Below are 27,508 nucleotides of genomic sequence, written 5' to 3' on the forward strand. Positions count from 1 at the left end.
CACACAAAAAACCCTGAAACTCTCATGACATGGAATAATAAAACACAATTAGCATGCACAATAATTGGATATCCTTTATTAATGAGTTTGAGGCCAAGTCATTAGACTGAGGCACTGCAACACATCTATAGAAAATAACATTTTGTACTGAACTCCTACCATCAAAGACAGAAATCTTATTTTCTCAGTGTGTTATATGAATGTATCCTCCAGAGCTGCTAGAAATAGATTGCATTAGTGACAGACCTCTGAAAGAATTACCACAGTCAGAAGTCTTTTATATTAGCAGGCAGTACCGTCAGGTTTCATTTCGTAGTAAGTCCTAAATTTATCTCCTGTAACATCTTATGAGTAAATGGTAGAAGTTACTAGCTTAAGATTTACTCAGACTTTTTAAAGTATACCATAACCTCATTTAATACTGCAAGGAAATTAATGACCATAACATTTCATTTCTGCAGTTAGCAGTGTCCTTGATCAGGAATTCTACAATCTGCTGAGACAATATTGTTTTACCAGATAGAAGTTTGCACTCAGCAAAGGCAAAAGAAAAAAAACCTTCCTGAAATTCAGGGTTGACTAGTAGTTCAAAGCAATTCAATTACTGTAACACAGTAAGTAGGACCTGTAATTATTTTCATACTGAGTTTATTTAATGCACCTATAAACATCTCCTTACTATAAACAGTCACACATACACAATTCTATTAAATCTACAAAATTCTGTGTGAACACAGGTGACAGTAAAGCTGTATGTGGCTGTTAAAATTATTTTCTATTAAATGCAAATAGTGGAAAAACATTTGGGTCACTGGGCTTGAAGGGTCAGTGGTTTTGAAGTCAAACTGGCAGCTGTTTAAGAGAGTTACACATCAGTGGTTAATTCCTGGGCCAATTCTGTTTAGCATCTTTAACATCCTGCACAGAAAGTGCCCTCAGCAAGTTTGAGGATAACACCAGTTTGAGAGGAGCAGTCAGTACCTACTTGGAAAGTCGGACTGCCATTCAGAGGACCTTGACAGCCTGGAGAAATGAGCTGGCAGAAACCTCATGAACTTTAGCAGTGTAAATGCAAAGTCCTGCACCTCTTGTGCTCCCATTACTCTCTACAGCTACCTTCTTTATACCTGATCGAAGGGTATAAAGAAGAGAGAGCCAGAGTCTTCTCAGAAGTATATAGTGAAAGAATATGGGGCCACAGGCATAAATCGCAACAAGGGAAATTTCAAAACATGTATTAGGGAAAACATTTTCAGCACAAGAGCAGACAAGCAGAGCAAGTGCCCAGAGAGGCAGTGTGATCTCCATCCTTGGAGATGCTGAGAACTCAGCTGGACACATCCCTGAGCAACCTCCTCCAGGCTGGGTGGGATCTAAGTTTAAAACTAGCCCGGCTATGAGTGGAGGGTTAGACAACAGGACCTCCACAGCATTCCTCCAGCCCAAAATTATTTTAGGGTTCTCCAATCCTAATTCTTTGAACAATCCTTACAGGGAACAGAAGTCTTACATTTGGTCTAACAGATATAAACATGTCCAGAGAGGTTGTGGATGCCCCATCTCTGGAGGTGTTCAAGACCAGGTTAGATGAGGCCCTGGGCAACCTGATCTATTGGTTGGTATCCCTGCCCATAGCAGGGGGGTTGGAACTAGATGATCTTTGAGGTCCCTTCCAACCTAGGCCATTCTATGATTCCATGTCTTCACAACCTTTGCCACCTGGAAAACATCATGTTTTAACAGGTGAAATTGCTCTTTTTTTTTTTTTTTTTTTTTTTTTTCTCTCACAAAAAGAAGACTATAAAGTGACCTATTGCCTTTTAAAAATAAATAAATAAATAAATAAATAAATAAAATATTTATTTATTATTTCTCTTCAGAGAAAACTTTCCAGAAATGTGCTTCAGGTAAGGATGGTGAAGTAAACCTAACAAATGATACCATGAATTAGTCACTGATGCAGTATCAGTACTTAAAAATAACTTAAAGTTGATATTATATGAATAAAGCATTTGACAGATACCAGTTAGGATGCACTCTACTATACTAGCATTCGGTATTTTCCTCTGCTGATCCTCAGAAATTTAAATAAAATTAATGCTAAATTACAATTACTGAATTTTAGGTAGTTCCCACACCAGCACAGCCATAGACATCGGGGGAACAAAAAACAGGTTCTAACCTCTTGCTTGTAGCCCAGGTCCACAAGTCTCGTGTGCTCCTGGACTGTCTTGGCGCACATACCATGGTACTAGCTGGCACCTGCGCCACTTATGGGTCTTCCACCTGAAACAAGGAGGAAAAAATCAAGTAGAAACAATTCATCTAAATTTGTAGCAATAAAATCACAAAGAATAAATTCCTTTGCCAAGCTTCATCTTCCAAAAAATATGCCAAAAGGTGAAATCAGGAGCAAAAAATTACCACAGACACAGCAAAACACTGGGACAGTGAATTTAAATGACTGCAGTGGTGCCTCAGGATATCCCAGATCACTTAGGTCTAGGGTAGCCGAGTGGCAGCACCTTAAAAATATGGAGCCAATCAAGAGATCCAATGCAGTGTATGGGCCCAGATCATGTCAAAATAAAACAGAGTCAAGAAGAAGCTGAAAAAAGCTTTAATTAAAAAAATGAAATATTGTGCTGCCTACATTATTTAATCAGTAATTTAAACTGCTAAGGAACTTCTACAAAATTTGATTCTAGTTTTGCAGAATACTCTGGGCCTTTAAAAGTAACTAATCCAGGGAAGTCCAGTTAGTGTCGCAGTTCCAAAATAATCTAGAGTGTTTGTAATTACTCAGAGTGAAGGGGAAAAAAACTAAATCCATTGCTCAGATCATCTTCTGCTCTTTTGTATAAAGTGATCAAATCACTTCAAGTTTCGTTGTAACCTGCCTCTGCTGGCTAATATCTGAACTAATTCATGAGCAATTCTGAGTGCATGAGTCCACCTGTCACAGCATGTGTACAGGTCAGAAAGATACTAAAGGAAATATGCAGAAAATGTGTTCAGTATCAGTTCATGTCATGAAAATCAAATCACCTCATTTAACACTCACTAGCAACTCTAGTTGCTACTTCTACTTAGCACATCATCCTGTAGTAGCTCAGGTAAAAATTGGTACTGAAGATTCTAAGCAGATGAGGAGCAGACAGTATTTTAAAGGATATAACTCTGACGCTGTTATTGACTAGAAAAAGATATTTTCATATCTTTCAGTTACATACAGTGTTGCCTCCAAATGAATTTGCAATGATAATTCTTACCAGATGATGAAAGCAACATATTTCTTTAATCTCAATCTGTTTGGCTAAAATAAAATTAAATTATATAAATAATTTATATATATATACTCTTATATATACTTATATACTTATATACACTCTTATATATACTCATATAATATATAAACACTCTATAAACAGAGTGTTTTCATGGAAATTAGCAAGACTTCTTCTCTACCCACTGGAAAAAAATTGGCTTCCAATTCAAATAGATAAATTATATATTAAAAATAATCATCATATTTATTTTTTATCAAGTACACCTAAGCTGTCTCATGCCACTCAGACAGATGTTGCAAAACTGCCCCAAAAGTTTTCTTACGCAGTTAAAGTGGTGTTCCCCACCTGCTAGAATTGTCAGCCTTCTCTGGTGAAGATAGGTCAACACTGTACATTAGGGGATGTATCAATGCGTGGGTCATCTCTGGGTTGATGGGAATGGAAAAATGGAGGGTATGTTTCTGCATGACAGCAGAACTGAGCTCTTCTAAATAGACTCTGCATTTCACTGGTTTAGATAATTTAAAATAGATTTTTAAAAATCATATAGAATTTCAAAATAATTGCAAGGCAAGCTTTATCTTGGAAAACAATTCTTACTAGTTGCAATGTTCCTGCAAAGAAACTGTAAAATAAATAAATAAATAAATAAAAAGAACCACAATTTCCTAATTCAAAGGAAAGAAAATGTTGACATGTTGGTCTTGATACACTGTGGGCCCAACTGAGTGTACACATCTGTTCAGAAACCTTGATTTAGCCATGAATCCTATTTTTCTTAAGTGGAATTCAACAAACTTTAGAGGTGGGTTGAGGTTGAAAAATCATGCATAAACTGCCTTTGGTTGATAAACACTACCTGTAGCTATAGCAGATGGGAGAAGCTTCACATTCTTTTTCCTCGAACAAAGTGTCTGGGCACTCACGACCACCATTAGCAGGGAGCTGGATAATGACTTGGTGACGGGACTGTTTTTTTACTAAGACATCTCCTGCAAAGAGTAGAAAAACTTGTTTCTCCTGCTACTATACAGGGATGACAGTAATTAGAGAAAAATAAGATTTAACGTAACAGGTATTTGAGTCAATCACTGTAATAGTGGCATGCCACTTTGTCCATATTCAGAAAACTAAGCCTAATAGATAAAACACTTTAATCTCAGCTAAAGACCTAGAAGCAGAGTGAAACAGAAAGCAAAAACAATGCTGTACAAATGAATATATAGCCAAAGTGAACACACTCTTTAAAGGAACAAGAACAACCATCTCAGTTTGCTGCTACACGTTAGTTTCAAAGCATGTATTTGCTTTAATTATTTTTGCAAAACTAGAAACAAATTAACAGAGAGAAATTATTATATTTTGTTATTTCTCCATTCACTAAGTGTCTCAATCAGAAAATCTAATTGCCTTTTGCTAATCTCTACAGCCAGGAATATAACAAATTTAATTTACACTCTTGGTTATCTCCAGGATGGGCTTTAATTCTGCTCCTTATATTTCCCACAAGCATTACCCTACCAAGATCCACAAAACACTCCAAAAGAACACATTCTATATATAACAGTGAACTTTTATTTTCTCAATCTAGAATTTACAGTTTATAGTTTCTAGTTATTATAGTAATTCATTATTAATGATAAATAGTAAATAGTTCCCATAAGAATTTTGATTTTAATTAGCTTCACATACCTGTGCTTCAGGCAGAATATGAAGGGAAAACCCGCAAATTTGTATTAATTCCATAGGAATAGCTAATGCACAAATATTTAAGGTAAAAATCTTGGTTTTGGTGTTTTCTTTTTTTTTTTTTTCTTTTCTTTTTTTTTTTTTTCTTCTTTTTTCAGAGATGTAATGCAGACATTCGGTTGACTGAGTTGATACCAGCTTTGGTGAGTTACAACAGCAGCTGCAGCTTGTCTGAACACAGAAGCATACTGGACCATAGCCAAGCAATCATAATTAGGAGCAAGCAGTAGGAGAATCCTGGCAGTGGCTCTCCACCACCTGGCTGCTTTTCAGAACTGAGAAAACCCTCTGCTCCTGAGTCAACCAGCTCCAGGAGAAGCCAGGGGCTGGCAAAAGGGACAAGATATATGTGCTGCCCAAAGCCGCTGACTGGCTTGCTGACACAAATGGGTAAAGCCCATGGAAAAAAAAAAAAAAAAAAAAAAAAGTTTGTGCTGTAGTATGAAACTGTTGTTTGAAACACAGAGTAGAAAAAATGCCCATACTGGTTAACTAATACACTATTTTATAGAAGAATACATTCTAGTTTGTGGTCAATATTAATGCAAATATGTTCTACAAATCAAGAACTTTCTTAAAAATGAAAAAAGGACAACATTTTTGTCTAAGATGATCTACCCCAACAAAACCATTTCAGCAAGAACCATTAATATTGATATAAAAGACCACAGTGTTTAATAATGAACAAGTATATTATAGATTCGGTTTCAATGGTCTTAATTATCTGGTGTTTTTCAAAGGTTATAAATTTAATCTTCCTAACCATTCTTTTATTTGTTAGAATGAACTAAGCTCTACTATGAATTACTGTGAAAATGACTTTATGTTTGTGTCCTTTGTCAAGCATGAAGAATAGACTGTGACTGTGACATTTGAAGTACATATATTTGATGTAACAGTATCTTACATTCTGATAATATGTTATCTGTGAGTAATCATCACATCCCGCACAGGGGTTAGCACCCGGTGGAACAAAGAGTATTACAGACTTTGTCCGTAATGGTAGATGTTAGAAACACACCTCCTCTTAAGCTTTAAAAAGAGGTAAGGCAGAAGGATGTAGGCAATATTAAGCCAGTCATCACTTCAACTTCATGTACAATTATAATGTCATAAAAATTCAACTGATACCTGACCTGCACTGCTTTTAAGGGCTTTGCCAAGTGCATTAAAATTGCAATGCATGTTTAAATCAGACCATTAACATCAACTAAAAAACATCTTATTCTTATTAATTTTGCTTATTAACTTTCCTTCTGTTTTCCTTGGGGTAGAAGAAAAACAGCACAGGCAAAAGTGATGATGTGCTCCCCCTTCCACCCCTCATCGCCTTTGGCCTGACTGTTGCCTTGCTCAAACACTGTCCGATGCACCCAAGGCCATCGCTATCTCAGGCAGATAGCGATCACAATATTGGCTCAAGATGGGTGCTGGAGATGCTGACAGACAGACGTTTTCCTCAGCAGCTGAGGGCTGATGGAACATGAGCCAGAAAAAAACAACAACGACAAAACAGTAAAAATATTAGTCCATCATCTTATCTTACCCCATAAACAGTGAGCAGGCCAAGAGCCCTTTGAGCTCTTCTGCATGGCATCTGGTTGCATGACAGGATCTCCACAACAGATCCTCGGCTTGCTAAACTTTGTGAGCTTTATGAAGAGTATATTTTGGATTGATTGTGCACTTATAACCCTCAAACTTTTTGATATAGACCATTGACTAAGTCTGAGACTAGGAGTTGATTCAGCCATACCTAGGCTCTTATATCTAAGGTTCAAGGAGTTTAGAAAATGAGGAGGTCCACCTTGAACCTCATGTTCCCAATGGGAGAACCTTCCCAACATGTCTGACTTACCCTGTCCTCTATGCTATGCTGTAAACAGAATCACAGAATCATTAAGGTCAGAAAAGACCTCCAAGATCATCTGGTCCAGCCGTCCCCCAGACACCAGTATCACCCACTAAACCATGTCCCTAAGCACCATGTCCAACCTTTCCTTAAACACCCCCAGGGATGGTGACTCTATCACCTTCCTGCACAACCCATTCTAATGCCTAAGAAATAATCAACAAAATAATCAACTGTACCTTGTCATCTCAAATCATGTAAAGTTGCTGTCTTATCTAAGATTAAGCTTTGTTAGATCACTCACTACATTATATCAACAAACATATTGCTGCTTCTCTCTTACAAGTGAAGTGTATGATTTCATCTGCAACACAAGTTATCAGCAGAAGATGCAAAAGGCAGTTTATCATAGAATCATAGAATATCCGAGTTGGAAGGGAGCCACAAAGCCCGAAAAAAAAAAAAATCAGATCATGTGTCTGAGAGTGTTGTCCAAACACTTCTTGAACTCTGTCAGGCTTGGTGCTGTGACCACTTCCCTGAGCCTGTTCTGGTGCCCAACCACCCTCTTGGTGAAAAACCTTTTCCTGATATCCAGCCTGAGCCTCCCCTGCCACAGCTCCATGATGTTCTCTCAGGTCCTGTCTCTGGGCACCGGAGAGCAGAGATTAGCACCTGCCACTCTACAGCTTCCTTCCTTACAAGGAAGCTGTAGACCACGAAGAAGTCTCCCCTCAGTCTCCTCTTCTCCAGGCTGAACAGTCCAAGTGACTTCAGCTCCTCATACACGTCTTCCGCTCTAGACCCTTTACCATCATTGTTGCCCTCCTTTGGGCTCTCTAACAGTTTTATATAGTGTTATATTGCAGTGCCCAAAACTGCACACAGTACTACTCCAGGTGAGGCTGCACCAGTGCAGAGCACAAGGACAACCCCTTCCCTTGACCAGCTAGCAATGCTGTGCCTGAAACACCCCAGGATATGGTTGGCCCTCCTGGCTGCCAAGGCACACCATATACAAACAGGCAAAATGGAAAAAAATAGATACTTATGGAAAATACAGAAAAATAAACAGAAAATAGAAGACATCCTTCAACAGGCCTTTGAGACAAGTCTGTAACTAGAAGGTACAATGTATTTTAGAGGCCACTGAATAAATTTTCTACACTGTTCTATGAGCAGAAACACTATTTCTTCCCTGCAGCTGCTGTATCAACTATTACACGTCCACTGTCAGAAGAAGGTGTGTATAAGTATTCTGCCAAATTGAATCCTGATCTGACTATACTTCTTTTCTTAAAATCTCTCTACTAACACACGGTGGATAAAATTACCGTCTTGACATGAAGAAGGACACAATGTCCAGTCACTGAATGGAGTCACAATACAGTCCTTCCTACAGGGAAGCAGACATGGCCTCACAGTTTCTGGTCGGAGATTCTCAGGGCATCTAAAAAAATGAAAAAGAAGCATTATCAAATAAACAATCATTCTGCAGTGAAGTGCTGAATCTTGAGAGATATTGAATGTCTGCAGGCACACAAGGAGACTGCTAGTTGCCCAGAACTCACCAGGACAGAGATCAAAACCAAAACCTGTTAGAATTGAAATATCTCTGGTGGAAGCAAGCCAAAACTGGTGCATTCTGCACCTGGAGATTGAACTAAAAGAAGAAGAAAAAATCGTAATTCCTCATCTGCCCTTCCAGACTCTTTCCTTTTCACTGTTATTTTAAAGCTTCAACATTATTGTAAAGAAAAGCCATCTAGATTAGTCTAGCAAAATACATTTCTACCTCTTCACAAATTTACTAGAATAATAAATTCTGGCAAGAGGCATATCTGGCATAAATAATACTGCTAACCCGGGAACATATAGGTATAAATTGGCCATGATTATGAAACTAGTAATGGTTTGAAACTACCAGATCAATAAGACTGCGGAAGACCATCAGAAGGGACAGGAGACCTTGCTTATTTTAAGAAGAGGCTTGATCAATATATAAAAGGGATTATTAGACTGCCACATATGGGACTCATTAACCCAGGTCACTTTCCCAGTTCTGCTTTTCCATTTTTTCATTAAGAACAAACAACCTTCTACACTGAATTATGTTTTCAGAAGATGCTTTAGCTTTTGCAGAAGTACTGCATATCTTTAAAATAATTTCAAAATGGCTATTGCCCTAAAAGCACACAGAATGTGGACTGTCAGAGGATTACATAAAAAGGTATGAAAAAACATCACTTCTACATTTTGGAGCATTATTAAAAAAACATTACTATGATTTTCCTCCTGTTGGCTGCCAGGCATCTTGGACCAGAGAGATAAGAGACCAATTTTATATTTGGATTGGATCAGCTGGGGAAGCTTGGCTAGCATGAGGCATTCAGGCTGAAGGGAGCACTGACAAGTCTAATGAGGAATTACCAAGAAAATGTGGCCTCTGTTGTCAGTGGAGAACTACACCTGTGTCAGCAGGGGAAGAAGAACTGGGGAAAAGAGAAGAAAACTGGAGCTGCAGCTTTACAGGAAAATATTCCTCAGCAATAACATTTGCTAGTTTACTGTCTGTTTCTGAATTTTCCTGTCAATTCACATACTCTTTCCAAAGTATGTTCCATTCCTGTGAACCTACACCAACTTTTTGCTTATAATGAGGCCTCTTGTAATGACATGAATGCGAAGGACCATGAAAAATTATAGATATAGCAACAAAAATCTTCATAATGTCTTCATAAGCCCTATCTTTTTAAGTTAATTTTTGCCTTTTAGTTTGTATGGGATTCATAAAATCAGATTATGTATGCATGGGTGTATTATATATAGTGTCAGGTACACTTGAAAAAATGATCTGCCACCAACCACATACAGTGACTACATTGTGAGGAATTTTCTCTAGGGACAAAATTCAAAATACTTCTGAGCAATATGGAACACTGGCTTAGTAATCTTTTTTTTGTCGTTGTTTGCTTGTTTTTGTTTTGTTTTGTTTTTGTTTCCCTTAAGGTACAACAGAAATTATAAGTATACAGAAAAGTCTGAATTATATACTTTCACTGTTTCACTAACTTCATCTTTCAGGAGCACTGTACATTACAATTCCTCTTCAGATCCTTGGGCAAGGCAATTAGGTCAATTAGAACACCATTTCTATCTTTTTATATTGTTTGTATTTAGTATATGTGGCTTAAAGCAATGTATTGATTTTTTTTTGGCATTCCTTACTCAAGGTCAAATTAAACAGAAGAGATACAAGCTGAAGTCTGTAACTTGTGAGGTAGATAAGTCCAATAATATTGATTCTATCATTCCACAGTAATCCTTTTTATTAAGGGGAGTTAAAAACAAGGTTCCTATTTACATTTTCATGTCAAATGTCTAGTTCTTTAAAAATGATTCAGTAACTTTAATGTGACAATTTGATGCATCAACCAATACTTTTTTCTCATTTCACATGATTCATTTATGACACAATAAAATAGTCATACTCCCAAAAATTTAAGGTCAGATAAAAGGTGGAGGAATTACCAGATTTTAAAAGGAAAATAAATCATTAGAATGTTTTTTTTTTTTTTTTTTTTTTTTTAAAAAAACAAAAAAGTAGTAGCAAAAAAGTAGTAAATAAAAGATATAGTAGTGCTGTGACTGAATAGAACACAACTTAAGGTAGACATAGAACAATTTAGGTTACTGAATGGGCTGGTGTGTTTCGCCATATTTCCATTTAAAATAAACTAGGAATAAGTACCATTGAATAAAGCAAGAAATGGTAAATATTTAGCGTGAGAATAGCTGCCTCATGAACTTTCTAAAAGACAGAGCTCTCATCTCTTCCAGCTCTGAATCTCTTCTGAATGGGATATATTTACAGCTTGACAAACTGCATGGAGATACTATCAAATGCATTTTTTACCAGTAGCTAATCTGTATTTAACCCTGGTTAAGAGTTTAACCCTGGCTGAGAATTTAAATCATTAGACAAAGGGATCTCTTAGGAAAACATGGACATGGGGGAAAAACAAAACAAAAACCTCACAAACGAAGGCTGTCAAATTACTGTTCAAACTAACGTTTCAAACTAATGCTGTGTCAGAGCTGTACTATGCTTGACCTCCTTGGTCTACTTCTGAGAACGTGCACTTTAATGGGTTGTACTGTATTCAGACCCAAAACAATATTTTTATGGGAAATTGCATGAATCCATACAGCACACTCCCATTTGGAGCTAACACAAGGATCTCGGAAATGGTGCTGCACTGCACACACACTACACACATGGCCCAAGAAACTCACTTTGACTCAGTTTGAAGATGGTAAGGAGCCAACTGGACTTAGCTGGCAGCACCATCCTAAATATCACCCATAAAAATCAAGTGTGAAAGGTGCTTTTACAGTCCTTCTATAGCTTCAGTTTTGTGTTTTTAAAAGACAAATTGTTCCTCTATGAGAACACAAAGATTGGGAGGGGGTGGGAGTGTTGTCTTCAGATGCAGTCATTTGCTATATAAATTTAGATCAGCAAGATCCAAAAATAATTCCAGTATGAAAAGATATTTTTTTAAGATCTTTACTTTTTTGGGCCCACTTGTCCCACGTTGACTCTCACACAGATGACTTTTCTTGTCTGCATCCCCACAGAACAGGTGGCCTCCCCATTCCAGCTGGCAGAGGAGTTGAAAGCAGACACAGATGCATCTTCTATGCACTGTCCCCATGGGCCTGTTTGCCAATGATACACAGTGCAAGAGTGCTCATTACAGCTGCGGGTTTCCTGTAGTGCACTACTATTTGGACACTGTATTCCTCCTGGAACAATAAAACAGGGCAAAAGTTCATGGAATGGAAGAAAATAAAGAGGGAAGGGAAGGGAAGGGAAGGGAAGGGAAGGGAAGGGAAGGGACGGGAAGGGAAGGGAAGGGAAGGGAAGGGAAGGGAAGGGAAGGGAAGGGAAGGGAAGGGAAGGGAAGGGAAGGGAAGGGAAGGGAAGGGAAGGGAAGGGGCCTGAAATCTTATTAGATATATATTATCACTTTGATTAAACGAAATGAGTGCTGTTCTTTCTTCCACCTCTTCATATGCCCAATACTCACTTTGGCAAACTTTAGCGAGCAGAATACACAGAGCAGAACATACATGGATGGCAAATGGAAATGTGTATTATGAGGACGGTAAAATAATCATAATTTATATAACACACTAATGTCTTTTGAGTATTCTACAACATTTTTATTTAGGGATTCCCTAAAAAGACTGTAAGAGATAACATAAGGAGTTAGGATGGCTCTAGGTAGAAGAAATGGTTAAGCGTTCTAGTTATGCTTGCCTGGAGACCACTATTTATGTCTAATTCATGGATCAATTAAAAATATTTTGGAGCTCTTGTCCTAGGTCCCAGTGGATATTTATCCATGTTACATAATTACCAAAGAGGGTGGCACAGCTGGCAATTTCTGGTGCAGATTGAGATAACAAAGGCTGTTGCAGGTTAAGATTAAAATGCATTCATGTGTCAATAATTGTGAAGAAAAGCTCAGATGATGCTGTCTTTGTTGTGTCTGATGTGTGTTCAGTTTTTTACATTCAAGCACTTCAAAGCTAATTTAGGCTCCTAACCCTGCGCAAGCAAAGAGAAATCTTTCTGACTACACTTGATCTTAGGCTACTAGTTATCTAACATTGTGAGTATGTATCATGTCTGCTGGATGCTACCATGCTCTGGTGCTACTAGATATAGAGAAACTAGGTTTAAGAATTTACTTAAGCGTTCATATTCAGGAACAGGAATAGAATACAACTCCTATTCTCCAGATGATGGAAAACCAGGGAAAACCTGAACAATGTTTTATGTCTGTCTTATAAGACTAGAACAGTAAAAATGATAACCAAACAAGGCATTTTTATTAGTTCCTGCATATGAACCATACATTGCTTTTCTCTGAAAGGAAAAATGTGTGCTCACACCAAGCACACATCAGAAAGCACATCAGCTTTTCTGTCCCACCACAGAACTTTAGGTTGACCCCTTGCCCTACAAACAAAAGGGAAGGGGTTTTAAGCACTTTTACTGGGAGTTATTAAACAAACAACAAAGAGCAAGTGTAATAAAAAACACAATGGATAATTCAAATTCTCCAACGTGAATAAGTGTCACAATTAGAATACATTCAAATTGATACCCTAACCTGGATTTGTGAAACATCTAGTTCTGCAGCAAACATGAAATCACAGAACAAAATCCAAATCCTCAATTTTCTATTTTCATTGAGATATTTTAAAGTTCTGAATCAGGGCTAAAAAATATTAATGCAAACAAGCAACAGTAAATATCACAGTAACTAAGAGGTCATGAAAAAGACTAGCTAATCATAAGTTTAATAAAGGGGGGTTAGAAACACCTAAGAACTTGTGAATGCAATTAAAAAATTACTAAAATTGCATTAGTTTTGGCTCAAAATGGATGCAATTCAAGTCCATCAGAATTGCTTTACATATATTTTCATATGCATAGCACCAAGACAAAGTAAATTATTTACATTTTGAAAAAAAAAAAGAAAATAGAAAAAGAAATGGTAAAACAAAATTACAGTTATGTGGTAAGTTTCAAAAAGTTATTCAAGCATCTTCCTTCAGAAAATGAAAATCCTTTCAAATAGCACCAGCAGATAGCAAGATAATTAGGAAATAATGTAAATTAAAAATAAAAAATAAGAAGAACAATAGTATAGTCTCAAATTATTTTGCAAAGGAGAAAACTGATCCATAAGAGAAGGGGACTACACAAGTTCCCCCAGTACAAGAGTTAAAGACAATCTAGAAGGGATAAATGAATGTTGTTAAACTAACTACTTCTATCTGGTGTTACCTCAGAAGAAAAAAAAAAAAATGAGGGGGAGGATATTCAAGGAAAATCATATATTAAAAGGAGGGGGGAAAGGAGGGGGGGAAGGTTTCCCCAGGAATAGATGCCGTATCCATCATTTCCTAAGTTCCTAATGTAATAGAGAATAAAATGACAACTTGGATTCAGTTTTGACAGCCATGCAAGTATGTATATTCAAGGAAAAAGTGAGAGTGACATTGACTTGTAATAGAAAAAAATTGGGGCATGAGTGGGAATCCAGTTCTGTTCAGATAAAACCAATAGTTAAGAAAATTGTAAAAAACAAACAAAATGTGGAAATAATACTACTGAAATATGATGCAACTATCAGTAGTATTAAATAGTAGTATTAAAAACATGCTATTTATGTATAAATCACTGTGCCATTCTCTTCATGAAAATAACATTTGCTTGTGCACCCTCAAATTAAAATAGGTTCAGAAAAAAAGAATGGTCTGGAAAACCAGCAGTTAGACTTGCCCTTTATAACATCTACATAGGGATAACAAGATCAGTGCTGCTAAACTTTAAGAGCATTTCACTAAACAAGGACATGTTTGACAGAAACATAAAACATAATGAATATCACAGAAAAAAATAATTTTATCAGAATACATGAGAAAGGGTATACAATACTAAATATATTTTATATAATACATGAATAGATGACTGTAAATAATTCCTTGGCAAAACTAAATAATCATTTCAAGGTATAAAAACAGAGTTGAAGCATTTTTTTGGTTTGAATATTTAGACAAAGCACATTTGGAAATGAAAGGTTAGTTTTACAGAGGGACTTGCATATTACTCATAAAATAGCACAGAGAAGATGGTAGTTTCCTTGAATGCTTTTAACAAATTGTCAGAGTCTTAGCTTGCTTTTCTGCCTGATTTGGAGCTCATAATGGGTAAGACACATTGCTGCAGGATATTCAAGGATTGAACCTTCAAAGTCTTTTCAGTAACACTATCATGATAACATACAAATTTTGAAATGCTTAACACTTTTTAAAGCATTTAAGGATTATTTTAATTAATCATTTTGCTATCACTCATTTTACAAATGCTTGTAATTGTATATGTGCATTCTCAAACATAAGGTTTGAGAAAAGAGATGTGACTGACATGCCTCTTGTAATCTAGACAGTAAGGTGGTACTCATTTCTTTGCCCTAGGAATGAGATAGGCACTCCTTGAAGTAGCTGCACTTCTTGAAGACACATGTGGTCAACATGTGCAGACCATAGAAGAAGACCCTGTTGGTGCATACTCTTGTTCCAGTTCTGCTTCCTCACCCAGCACATGCTATTTATACAAATCAAGCTGAAATGCTCAACACAAGCAACTTTGAGAGACCTGACTTGAAAAAAAAAACAACAGGGCAGGTGTCAACGTGCACCTATGGAAAAGGAGAAGTCTGTCCTCAAGTCTTTCTGTGTATAGGATTTGAATCCCAAATCCCTGACACTAGGCAGGAATCTGAACTGAGGGACTTCTGAGTATAAGGGGAAGCATGGTAACAACCTTTCCCTGGCTTTCTTTTGCACACAGCTGCCAAATCGCTTTGCAAGTTTAGCTTAAAAATTCAGGCTTCCCAGTTCCAAAGTTATGGGTTTTGTTTATTTTTTATTTTTATTCCCTTTTCAGTTGAAATTAGTTATAATTTACGAACATATTTGTCTTATCCAAAACTGATACTTTGGTGAATAGACAGTCTGTTAGGAAAACAACTACTCAATTCTGTGCTCTCTGCTTTAATTACAAAGCCTTATTATTTCAAGCTAGAAAAATACAAAAATTAAAGACAAACCTAATAAGCATAGGAGGAGTAAACAATTTTAAAAGCCATAAGTATAACTATTCTTTTACAGCTATGAAGTCAAAGTGCACTGGAATTTTAACAGTAATGAAATTTTAAAGCATGTCAGCCAGAATTTGCTCAGAAGAAATTCCTTTGATCCAACTATTCCTTACAAGTTCAGTAAATCAATCTTGTAGATATATGAGAAGTATGAGCTATTTGCCCCTGTCAAACAGAATACCTGATTAGATAGACAACTGATATTTTATGCTGCCTAACTCAGTGATGTTTAATAGTCTGTGATACATGAGGTCATACTGAATAGTCTTTCTGGCATTATACTCTGCTAATCTATGAACGTACAATAGCCACAGTAAGATACTGGCATGCACACGCATCACTGCCCTAAGAGAATGTTTCAAACAAAATCAGAGTGAAGGATGATTTTATTAAATTCATCTTTTATTTTATTATTTGCTTTTGACTTTTTTTTAAATCTTTGTTTTTTGAAAATTAGTATCAATCATTTACTACTGATAAACACTTGGAATGTATCCCCATTAGTTATACGCTATATGACACTACTATAATCAATACAGAATCAGTCTGCATATCTAAAAAACTAGACTCATTTAGTAGTTTTTACTCTGAGCTCATGATCTATGCCAAGTAGTCTTAGAGCATATTACTAATTATATAAGATTTCCTGTAACCAGAAAATGAAGTTTAAAATAAATCAGAAATAGAAAATAAAAATAGACAAACTGTACACTTGATTGAAATAGGCTGATATGTATACGATGCCTTTACTGGACTTCATATGTAGAACTATATGATGCATCAGGTAACACTACCATGACCTTTGCTGTCATTTTAAATTTGAGACAATGATTTTCCCAAGTTTCTTACTGTACCATAAAGATGTATTTGACAGTGACACAAATGAGCCACCACTATAGGCATGCTCACAGACAGGCAAATTTATAAATAATGTCACATTTCAAACCTTCAAGTTGAGGACAACAAGCTCAGAAAATATATCCAAAATTGTTATTCCTGTTTGAAAAACACCTGTTATTCCTGTTTGAAAAACACCTATTCCTGTATGAAAACACCTGTTTTCATATGAAGTCATCTCACAAACCACATACAATCTTTATCTTGAGGAAAGAGACTCCTCTCTCTTTCCCTGTTCCCCACTGGATGCATGTTAACAAGCCCATTCTGGATAGGCATAACTACACTGAGCTTGAGGCTCTGTAATGTATTGTTTGACCACACAGAAGAGATACTGTTCTGGATAAGGGAATGCTTCTGAGAGCACGTACAGCAAAGGTCACTGCCTGGCTTGAGCAGAAGTTTGGGGCTGGAGGGGTAGTTGATAGCAGGAGATAAGCTTATTAGAAAAGTTTTTTACAACTGTAAATTACATACAGATTCAATTTTTCCTGTGAAGCTATTCTTGTAACTAAGAAATAATAACTACTGAATTATTTCTATTCTAAGTAATCAAAAAAATAGATTATACTGCAGCTCTTTCCTGGTGGCCAGTTACACTAATATGACAGCTTCTTTAAACCACTCCAGCAGCACAGATAGCAGGGAAGTAAGAAGAAAAATAACAGCTGTTGAAAATGTGAAATGGCATAGTTCTATCACAGCATTAATAAGCAAAAAGAAACTATATAGTACTTTTTATTTCAAAGAGGAGAGAAACTGAACAAAAATAATGCTGTGGTAAGATGCTGTCCAAGATCCAAATACAAGAACATAATTAATATGTATTTACAGACCCTCAAAAATGTCAATAGGGTGTTCATGTTTAATTATCCTAATGAACAAGAATTAACCTCTCTGGACTGAAATAATCCTTTCGTATGCAATGCGTTTAACTCTTTGAACTTGCTAGGTTTGTAGACTCAATTATCCATGACTAGCAGTAGGGTGTGCGTGATCAAGAATTCACAGAGATAAACTAGGACTCCTTATGCCACCTTAGAGGACATATTTAGTGTATTCATGGATTGGCAGCAGACTTTTGCATTCTTTCATTAATTAATGTAAAATCCGATGTCATAGGAATTGTGTATTTGTATGCAAGAATTTTTATTTGTCCTATAGTGTTCTGAGTTAAAACTCCCAAATATCATCGATATACTCTACAGGAATTACTATGAAATATCTTCCCTCACCTGGCCTGCCTCTCATACCAGCCATTCAAGAAAAAGTTCAAAAATTCAGAAGGGAACACAAGTGGGACTTTTTGCCTTAACAGAACTGATAGTTATTTTCAGGACTCAGTTTTAGTGTGTAAATGGAATTACTGTCTTACGTTTATGAGACTTGGGATTGTTAGTTACACAAGACACTTACAGAATTTTCATCAACAGTAATGTGTTTTTCATAAGCTCTGAACAAAGCTGAGAACCATATTCTGTGTCTCAGAAAATAAAATGACCTCCCAGCACTAACTATGCAATCAGTGCTTTACGTTTTGGTAACATGGCTGATACCTGTCATGCAGTTCTGGAGGTGAGAAGTTATTCAGTTATTTGTCATTCAGGACAAATAACTGATTTAGTGATTACTAAAAGGTATAAGAGACTTAAGAGAAGAAAGTGACAAAGTCTAATTGCAGTGAAACAAACTCAAAACATAAACTGACACTTTTTGAACACAATACAAGCAAAGGTGAAAAGTACATTGCAGCCAGAGTTGTGACTACATTCTAGTCTTAGAAGGTTCCTTTATTTATATATTGTTATTCTCTGGAGTTTTTAAGAGTACAAAGGACCAAGATGTGAGTTAATTGCTATAGGCTAGATAGAGATACTAGCTTGTATCCTTAAAAGACCATAGAATAACATCATCTCTGAGTAGTGGTAAAGAGGGCAGGGTTAGAGGAAAACAGAAGTGCTACAACACCTATGTAACAAGTTAGCTTTCTCAGCCATAGTTTAGCACTCTCTTCACTACTGTCTGTGTGGATTGAGATCTGTCAATCTTCTTGGTGCCGAGTCTAGTCATTGCACAACAGACATAAATAAAATTCCTATACTTAAAATTCAGCCTACGCTTCACTGCTTTGCTGCATCTGCTGCCTTATATATTATCCTGAGATGTGTTAAGTACCAAAGTCAGAATGAATAAAACAAACTTTTTTTTTTTTTTTTTTACAAAAGAAGCATAAGAACAAGGAGACGTTTTCTGGAGTAATTCAGATTTTCACTTCTGTGGCATGGTTGTCAGGATTTCAAATTTCTATCTCCAGTAAAATTGCATAAGTATATGGAAAAATCTATTATTTTGACCTATATGGAAAAGCAAGTAGCACATATTATATATATATATATCTATATATATATTTGCATTATCATTTGAAAATATAGCTCCGTATTTCCCTCAAAATTAATCCATTTGACACACTATAAAAATGAGGCAACATAAAAACAATTTCCTTTCTAAATTTAAGAGTATTTTCATCTTGTGGCATAGATTCATCTAAGTAGTTTATGTTCTGAATCACCTACTAAAATGAGTATAGTTCTGATTGCCTATTACACTTCTAACAAAGGTCACTTTCAGGGAAAAGGCTGAAGTGCCTTTCTTGCAATTACCTGAATTCTGTCAAATATACAGTATATCTTGGCAATGAAATTAACTGTGTTTGCAAACAGAGAGGTGTTTTGATATACAATGATGCCTATTCCTTTCCTTCTTCATTTGTCAGAAAGGTTATTTGCCTGCACTACTTCCATATCTTACAGTTTCTTATCTCAGCTAAATTTCATCTTATTCATGAATGAGGGTTCACAGGGTAAAACCAAAGTTTCACAATGAATAAAAATGTTAATGTGGTGACAGTAGTTACCCATTTGGGCTAAGTATATTAGAAGCCATTTGCTGGTGTTAGATCCCATTAAAACACTTATTTTTTCATCATTTGGACTCACATCTTTGCAAAACTGGACCAAAATTATAACTAGGGTTACCAACAGTCCTCTATAAATTTCATTAAGATTTGCATAGAATAAATAGAAAATAGGAAGTAAAAACAGTAACATTATGCAAAATATTAACAAAAAGTAACATCAACTGAAGTAAATCTTTAAAACAGCTTTAGGTATTATGATTAAATTTAGTATTTAAATTACATTAAATTTAGGATTTAGCACTTCAATACTATTTTTATTGTTTAAAAACCAAATGAACAAATTAACAAAACCAACACAGCTCCATCCAATAATTAGTTTCTGTTCGTCAAAAAATTGCTTTGGCATTTCCAAGATAGATGAGAATTCACAATCAAACAAGAGTCTACAAAAGTATGTGACCTTACCTTCACCTGCATATGCTAGGATTGAGCGGGCACGCATCTGCTTTCCTTCTGTGGTTTTCCCGGAGCAGGTGTGTGAGCAGGAGGACCACGCAGACCACATGCTGAGCACACAGTCCTTTGGGCATGGAGCTTCACAGACAACAGGGATTGGGTAGATCGCATCTCTACACAGCTGTCTGTCAACCTCTTCTCCTGGGAAAGAAAAGGCCAGTAGCAGTCTATCATTTGTTAAATTAACTTAAAATGAGCAATCTAGCCCAGATGGGCACACAAATAAATTAGATTCTGTTCTTCTATATAAACAAGATAAATAGATTTCTTATTACAATGACTTGTCTCCTCTGCCTTGATGTCAGAAGAACACGCTGAAACCTTGTTTAATTTGATATTCTGCTGAAGCAAATACCATCCTGGGTGGTCTTTAGGCTTTTGCTTTGTTATTGTATATTTGATTCCACAGAAAGCCCTCATGTGAATAACAGAGCATATAATACAGCTACAGAAAACTGCATGTGTGGAAATGCAGGTACCTTAATCACTTAGTCTTCATCCATGTTTGTGGGAGAAGTGGAAAAATATCATAACTTTCAGCTCAGACAGTTTTATAAGCCACAATTTATCCTCTGAATTGCAGTTGTGAATCAAAATATGAAGAGAGTTGCAGTAAGCTGCAGTCAGAGACTGCTGTTTGGTTATAAAGATCACCTTTTATTAGGCATGCCAGTGACACATCACTGTCATGGAAGTACAAAAAGATCTCTGCATTTATATTCTGCCACAGCAATGTACACATTTCATTATAATAAAAAGATCCAGACTGGTATAAATTGTTTAATGAAATACTACCTAGCGTTTAAGTATTGCTTATATTTTTGGTAAAAAACATCACAGGAACACAGTGTTTGAGATCCCTCTGAATATCATCCTAATCACAAAGTGATTACTTTTGTAAGGTGCCGTATCATTTGCTGATCAAATCAGTTAATATCAATTAAATGAGGGATAAAGGAATGACCACATATTCAGAGGTCAAAAAGTCTCACTGACAAGTGACAAAAGGCTGAGGAGAAATCTTCACTTTGGAGAAAGTACAAGAAAAAATGAAGAGAGAGACTTTTTTAGATCCCCTGTTTTAGAGTTATAGCTTTGTAATCATACAAACCAATTACAGAAAATGTAATGACAATTTCAAGGAACTTTGAAAAAATTGCATCTGAGAGTGCAATGAATTTCTGAGGCCCTGTTAACCACATAAAACCAGAGCATGGAAAGAGTCAGTCTAATTCATTAATAGGAAATCTGTTTTTCTTAAGTTTTCTGCAAAGCATATCATTTCAAAAGCAGCTGAATGCCTTTCACATTATATGATCCTTACCATATGAGGGCATAAAACCTTCTGTTTCATCTACTGAAATGTTATTGAAGCATATGTGATCTCAATGGAACTGAACCATCTATAGTATAGCACTTGTAATGATCCATCATGCCAGACCTTTTGTTTGAATAGTTAATGTCAACAAAAAACTGTCTCATTGAGATTTGCAATGGAAATAAGTCTTCAAAAGAACAAAACATTTTCTGGAAATAAGGATAAAGTGCTCTATAATTTAATGGTAAATACATCGGCCAGTGATAAAAACCACCACGTGGATTCTGAAAAGCTAAATCAGTGAGAAATGTGGATGATGTAAATTAAGCCAAAGACCTAAAAACACTGCTTTCCCCAAGCCTCAAATTAGGCCTTTATTTCTTAACAAAATAATAAAATTAATCAAGCAGTAATCTAAAGACGATCTACATTTTTTTTTTTTTAATTCAAGTATTACAGAGACTTAAAACCTCCCAAATAATAATCTCTGGTTCTGACCAGACTAAGGTCCTGAAAATAGGAAGTTCTCTAGTACTAGCAACATACCATGATTCTCAGAATTATTAAAGACCAAATTCTTTATAAAAAGAGGAAAAGATGAGAGCCATCCATCCAATATCCCTTTAACCAACAGCAAATGTTTTATTCATATAGACTAGTCACAACAGAACTGCAAACATCAATCTTCCTTGGCTTTGCAAACCAGTGGAAGTCTTTTTAAGCTCATGCCTTTAAAATAGCCTGAAGTAGTCATATTTATCTGAATTATAAAGCCCTTTGCAATAAACTAAAGGAAAAAAAAATAGCTGTTTTTCCCCTACTAGAAATAGAAATTTGAGCCCTTCAAAAGACTTCATGGATTTCCCACATTGAGTTCTGCTTCCCCCACTGGACTCACTATTGGAATCAATCACTCCTTCTCTCTTATCACAGGTCATCACAGTCTGTCACCAGCTCAGGAGGGCTTCTTGTCTGCTTCATCGGAATGACACACTGTTTATCTTAAAGTACAAGAGGGAGGAGCAGCCTGCAAACTCCCTTTCCAAATGAAGGAAGAGAAGGGACGAATATTACTCTCAGACTATTCCACCTCCAGGAAAGATTCAATGAAGTAAGTTGTGGGGTCACCTGAATGTCTTGAAAAAAAATACTACTATTACAATAAATTTCGTCATAGTATGAATATACAACACTATATCAAGCTTATTTATCCCCCACCAACTAAGGTGACTTTAACTCAAAACTTAAGCTAAATTTGGGGTCATGATGAGAAATTGTGTTTAGTTTCGCTAGTTAAAGGACTATACATTTAAAACTAAAAAGTCTTCACTTTCTCCCAAATCAAAGGTCTTATCTTTTCCTTTTACAGGAAGAGTATTCTAGATATAAGTATCTTGCATATTAGCATTTAGATTTTGTCAACAGTCCAATTCTTATCTGATGACGACAACAGCACAGAAATGCAGCTGAAAATAATATTTTATAATGGGTATGTCTTCAGAGAGATTTCTTATTTAGACTTTATGAACTACTTGACCTTTGTTGCCTTCCTTATAAAGTACATAGTGTAGTCAACAGGAATTGCTCAACCATATGCTGGTAACAATGCTAATATAAAGATCAAAGCCATGTGGAAAAAGTCCCATTTGAACAAAGTTTTTCATCTCTATAGTCTAATAGTTTAATAGAACTTTATGAGTATACATGTATATTTCACACAAGATATAAAAGACAAATCTCCAAAAACATGAATCAAAGGGCCCTGCCCTGAATTACTTATGTTCAAAGCAACAGAATGACAAACAAACAAACAAAATAGAAAGAGGGGAAAAAAAAAAAAAAAAAGAGTATAAAATAAGAAAGCTGTTGACCACTCAGCAGTTGATCTGTCCATTAAAATTTCAAAGCTAGCAATAGTCCATATTCAGAAACAATGCTTATGTAGCTGAATGGTATTCCTCTCATGCAACAGATGCATACTTTGAGCTAAATTCTCCAAACTGCACTAACAGGAGTAACTGCATGTAGAAAAGGCAAATTAGATTTTCTTTTTCAATTATTTTAAAATGTCAGAAATTGTTTAAATCTTTATTGGGACTTTTCCAGATTTGTAACATTAGTAAGGACTGCTGAGGAAATTTCATCCTTGAACTGTTATGCTGGCTTCAGCTTGACAGGCAGCAAAATGAGTCACTACAATAAAACCTCTTTGTGGCCTTCATGGTGTAAAGACCCGTTTGTGTGCATGCACCAGAGCCACTAGGGAACTACTGAAATATTTAATATTTAACCACTTTAAATAAAAACCCTAAACTACTGGATAGGCAATTTTTTGCAGATTAAAGGCAGATAGCTTGTGACTAACATGCAGGAGGAAACTGCTGTTTGTAAGTATCAGAATGCATTCATATCACTGTTCTTGTTTTATTACATTCACAAAAGAGATCAAACAATAAAATAATATTATAATTCTCATTTGTAATACTGTTGTACTAATTTCAAATCACTAAGCAATTACCAGTCCTCAAAGTTCACCAGAAAAGGAAAAATCCTGCCTGATTAGCATGAACTGTCATAGTAATTTAACTTTTTCTTCCAAACCACAGTTCTGCAGAAGTAGTGTGCATTTTTTTTTTTCCTTCATCAGAGTAAGTAGTTCATAAGTAGAGAACTATATTGTGAACTATGCACAGAATAAAGTGGAGGCTTGTAATACTTTAATTTAACTGCCCTTTTGGTGCTTGCTGCCTATTCTTGACTTTATCACAACTGCTGAGTGCAAATTCAGTCACATACAGTGACTGAATTTTGGGGGGCGGGGGGCAATTTTATTTTATTTTTTTCTTACACAAAAGGAACTGAGTAAAGCTGTTTTCCTCATAGTGCATGTCTCTAATTAAAATGCATAAACTGTTGCAAAAGGCTGACCCAGATTTTCCTGTAGGGAGAATTTAGTAGTTAATCCCTGAAAACCTAATCAAATAAGCCACTGAAAAGGGAAACAATAATATTTACATGCAAATCATCATTTACTGCCTTGTTTGGTAAAAGAATCTTAAATGAGAGTATTTGGAGAAAAAAAGGGGGGGCACATGCAACAGTATCAGAATGGCAGACCATTTTTTTTTCTCTTGAATCAGTTCGATACTTTATATATAATGCATACTTTGATAGACACAAGGAAACTCTTAAATGTTTTATTAATCCCAGCAGCCTTCATAATATCTTGACAGTGTTTATTTATATCTACCTCAAAGATAAAGGTTGTCAACATAAGCTTTAATGTTAGTAAAACAGCAGTGTCCTTGAAAATAATAGCATCACTACATCAGTTTATATACAATTGTTTTCTGTTCTAGTCACAGGATGACCAGCTGTCAAAAAAATCTCTCTGTATGAGGTAGGTAGATAAATTGTCAGCATCTTGACAATTTTTAAGCCTCTCTAATTATTGAACATTAAGCAACATTAAAATATAGTTTATGTTCTCAATGTATTCTACTTCAGTAGTTTCAACGTTTTTCAACACAATGTAAAAAGATGATGCATTTTTTCCTTTTATTGTTCTTATTAAGTAAAGTTTCTGCATTCAGTTCTATTGCTTAGGTGCTGGTAGCTCTAAGTGCTAAACCAGTTGGCAATTCCCTAATCACATGCCCTTCTCTCAGTTGGTTTTGCTAAATAACATTTGCATTTAATTAAGTATGTCTTAATTAGTTGATGGTTAATATTTGTGAAGCCTTTTTCTTCTAAGAAGCCTAAGTAGAAATGGCACTGATTTCAATGAAGACAAATACTCCAATATTTCTCACATCTGTTTGTTATGCAAAAATGTAAGAAAGTTGCTCTAATAGTATAATGATATGAATGCATTGCTGGATCGTAAACTGACTGGGCAATTTGTGTGTGAAAATTTACTCGTTTTGTTTGTCTGTGAAATTTCAAGCAATAACACGCTATTGCTTACTAAAAGAAAATTATGAACGTGACGAGCTCATTATTAAAAAGAATCAACATCATGAATTTCATAAACAGGGACAGATTTTTCTTCAAATGAGAAACTTGCTAGCACAAGCACATAAACCTTTGTATCATTTACATGCTTACTGTGACGGCACACACTAAACAGTGACACACAGAGTAGGACACTTATGACTATTCCCCTTTCACTACGCAAACACTAGAAGACATGAAGACCTTTAAAAATATAAATTTAAAATGTGGTTGTGGCTTTTATAAAGCAAACATTTTGCAATTGTTCTGTTCGTGGCATTAACTGTTGCAAAAGGAAAATGTCTGGATCCTAGAAACCTACTACATCGAGTGTTCCTTAAATCAAAGATAACAGCATGATGACATAGTTGAGAAAAAATCTTCAGATTTTCTATTTCTTAAAAAACACATTTTCCAAGCATGCAAATGTGAAGTAGTACATTTTACTAACAATAACTTCTTGATGATGACCATGTGCAATCTTCATTGGGTATTCACTTTCGGCAAAAAATATTTTTGAGATATGGAAAGGCAGTGGCTTCAAGAATCCCCATATGGATAGGGAAATCCAGTTACAATCAGTATGTGATTGCTTCTGTTACCTCTATGTAAGCAGACCAGTACATGCTACTGCTACACTTCAGCTCTAGCTTAATTGCTAGCCTGTCTGCTAACCTTCCTCACAACACAGTGTATTTGCAGCTATGTAGAAAGAATGCAAATGCAGGTGACACCATTCAGGTGGTTGATAGAAATACTGTAAGATTTGAAAGGCATTCTGTTACTGAGATAAGGCAGCTTTGGTTCCAAAACCGCCTTTCCTGACCTTAAGCTCATCCAAAGTTTCAGTCATCCAGTTTTCAAGAGAGGGGAGTCACTGCTAAGAAATCCAGGTCAGTATTCCTTCATGCATCAAGCAAAGGTTAGGCTTTGCATCACATGCATAACAGTTACAGGAACAATCAAACCCAGAGTAACGTTCCTTACTCTGAAATAATGAAAGCCACAAAAGGACAACTCAGAAACAAAAATGAAGAATATGTATATTTCCTTCTACTACTGATTCAGATAGAAAATATCTCTGGATGTTGTTTGGATATGACTGGTTAAAATAATGAACTCACACATTCAGACACAATGTTAATGCTTCCAGTAATCCCATTTTTATGTCTGGTAACAGAAGAACATATGTATCTCCATTTATATTAGAGTCATCTATCAGGATTACAGTCCTGTAGATACAGTCTAAATTTGACAGAGGGAAATAAAAACAGGGAAAGGAATAGTATTTCTTTATCCAAATAGTAGTTTTACAAGTAAAATGCAGTGCCATCTGTCACATGTGTAGGAAGGCCAGAGTAAACAGCAGTATGAAACATATAATATTCTATAACTATGTTAACTTGGAAATATATATTTAACAGCACAGTCACCTTAGGTGTTTGGCTGGGAAAAAAAAAAACAAACAAAAACCACCACCAACAACAAAAAACACCACAACTTAGACTTTTGCCAAAAAAGTGCAAAACTCATTTACCCTTGAATTCATTACTCAAGGAGAATGAAAATATGCAAGAAGAAACTGTTCTGCTCTCTTTGTCATCTTAACAAGAAGAATGTTTTGTGGTATCTACATTAAAACTTTACTTATTCCTTTACCTAATCTCTTATTTTTCACTATTCTCTAATAGATTTTCTCAGGGTAAACATCCAAATTAAATACATTTCACCTAGAAAATATGGAAAACAGTTTTCCATTTCTGACTGCCCTTACGTACTGAATTTTGTAACTGGTATTTGTGATAACAAGTGCAGTATCACTTCCACAAAGCAAGCAGAAATCACTTGGTTACCTATGAAGCTCCCATTTAAATAAAAACATATGTATATATATAAAATATCATTTTTATACATGAGGTCAGTTCTTCCACTGTACACACAGAGGCACAGTGAAGGTGTTGTACAGCATATTTTGTATCATGCACACTGTCAAATACTCTCTTTATTATTGCAGATGATAACTGAATTTTTCACTAATTTTGATACCACTGAATATCCACCAACATGAAAAGATGTGAGTGACACTGAAAAAAGACTGATCTAAACAGGAATACTGAAGAATTAATCCAAATTAATTAAAATGTGATTTTGAAGGAGATGTTAATTCTATTAACATTTTGTATGGACATCCTTATTCAGAATGAAAGAGAAAATTCTTAACAAATAGAATTT

The 27,508-nt window shown here is 35.7% G+C and overlaps 1 protein-coding gene across 6 annotated transcripts in view; it reads right to left on the reverse strand.

The window, feature by feature from the left end:
• THSD7A (thrombospondin type 1 domain containing 7A) overlaps positions 1–27,508 on the reverse strand; it is a 271,309-nt gene that overhangs the window by 56,105 nt on the left and 187,696 nt on the right. For all 6 annotated transcript variants that reach the window (XM_035319518.1, XM_035319521.1, XM_035319519.1 and 3 more), the window contains 5 exons: positions 19,915–20,106; positions 11,466–11,700; positions 8,226–8,341; positions 4,150–4,282; positions 2,183–2,286 (listed from right to left, as the gene is read on the reverse strand). In XM_035319518.1, coding sequence (XP_035175409.1) covers positions 2,183–2,286; positions 4,150–4,282; positions 8,226–8,341; positions 11,466–11,700; positions 19,915–20,106 — 780 coding nt within the window. The remainder of the gene's footprint in view (positions 1–2,182; positions 2,287–4,149; positions 4,283–8,225; positions 8,342–11,465; positions 11,701–19,914; positions 20,107–27,508) is intronic.

Source organism: Oxyura jamaicensis, chromosome 2 (genome assembly GCF_011077185.1).
Source record: "Oxyura jamaicensis isolate SHBP4307 breed ruddy duck chromosome 2, BPBGC_Ojam_1.0, whole genome shotgun sequence".
NCBI classification, from domain to species: Eukaryota; Metazoa; Chordata; class Aves; order Anseriformes; family Anatidae; genus Oxyura; species Oxyura jamaicensis.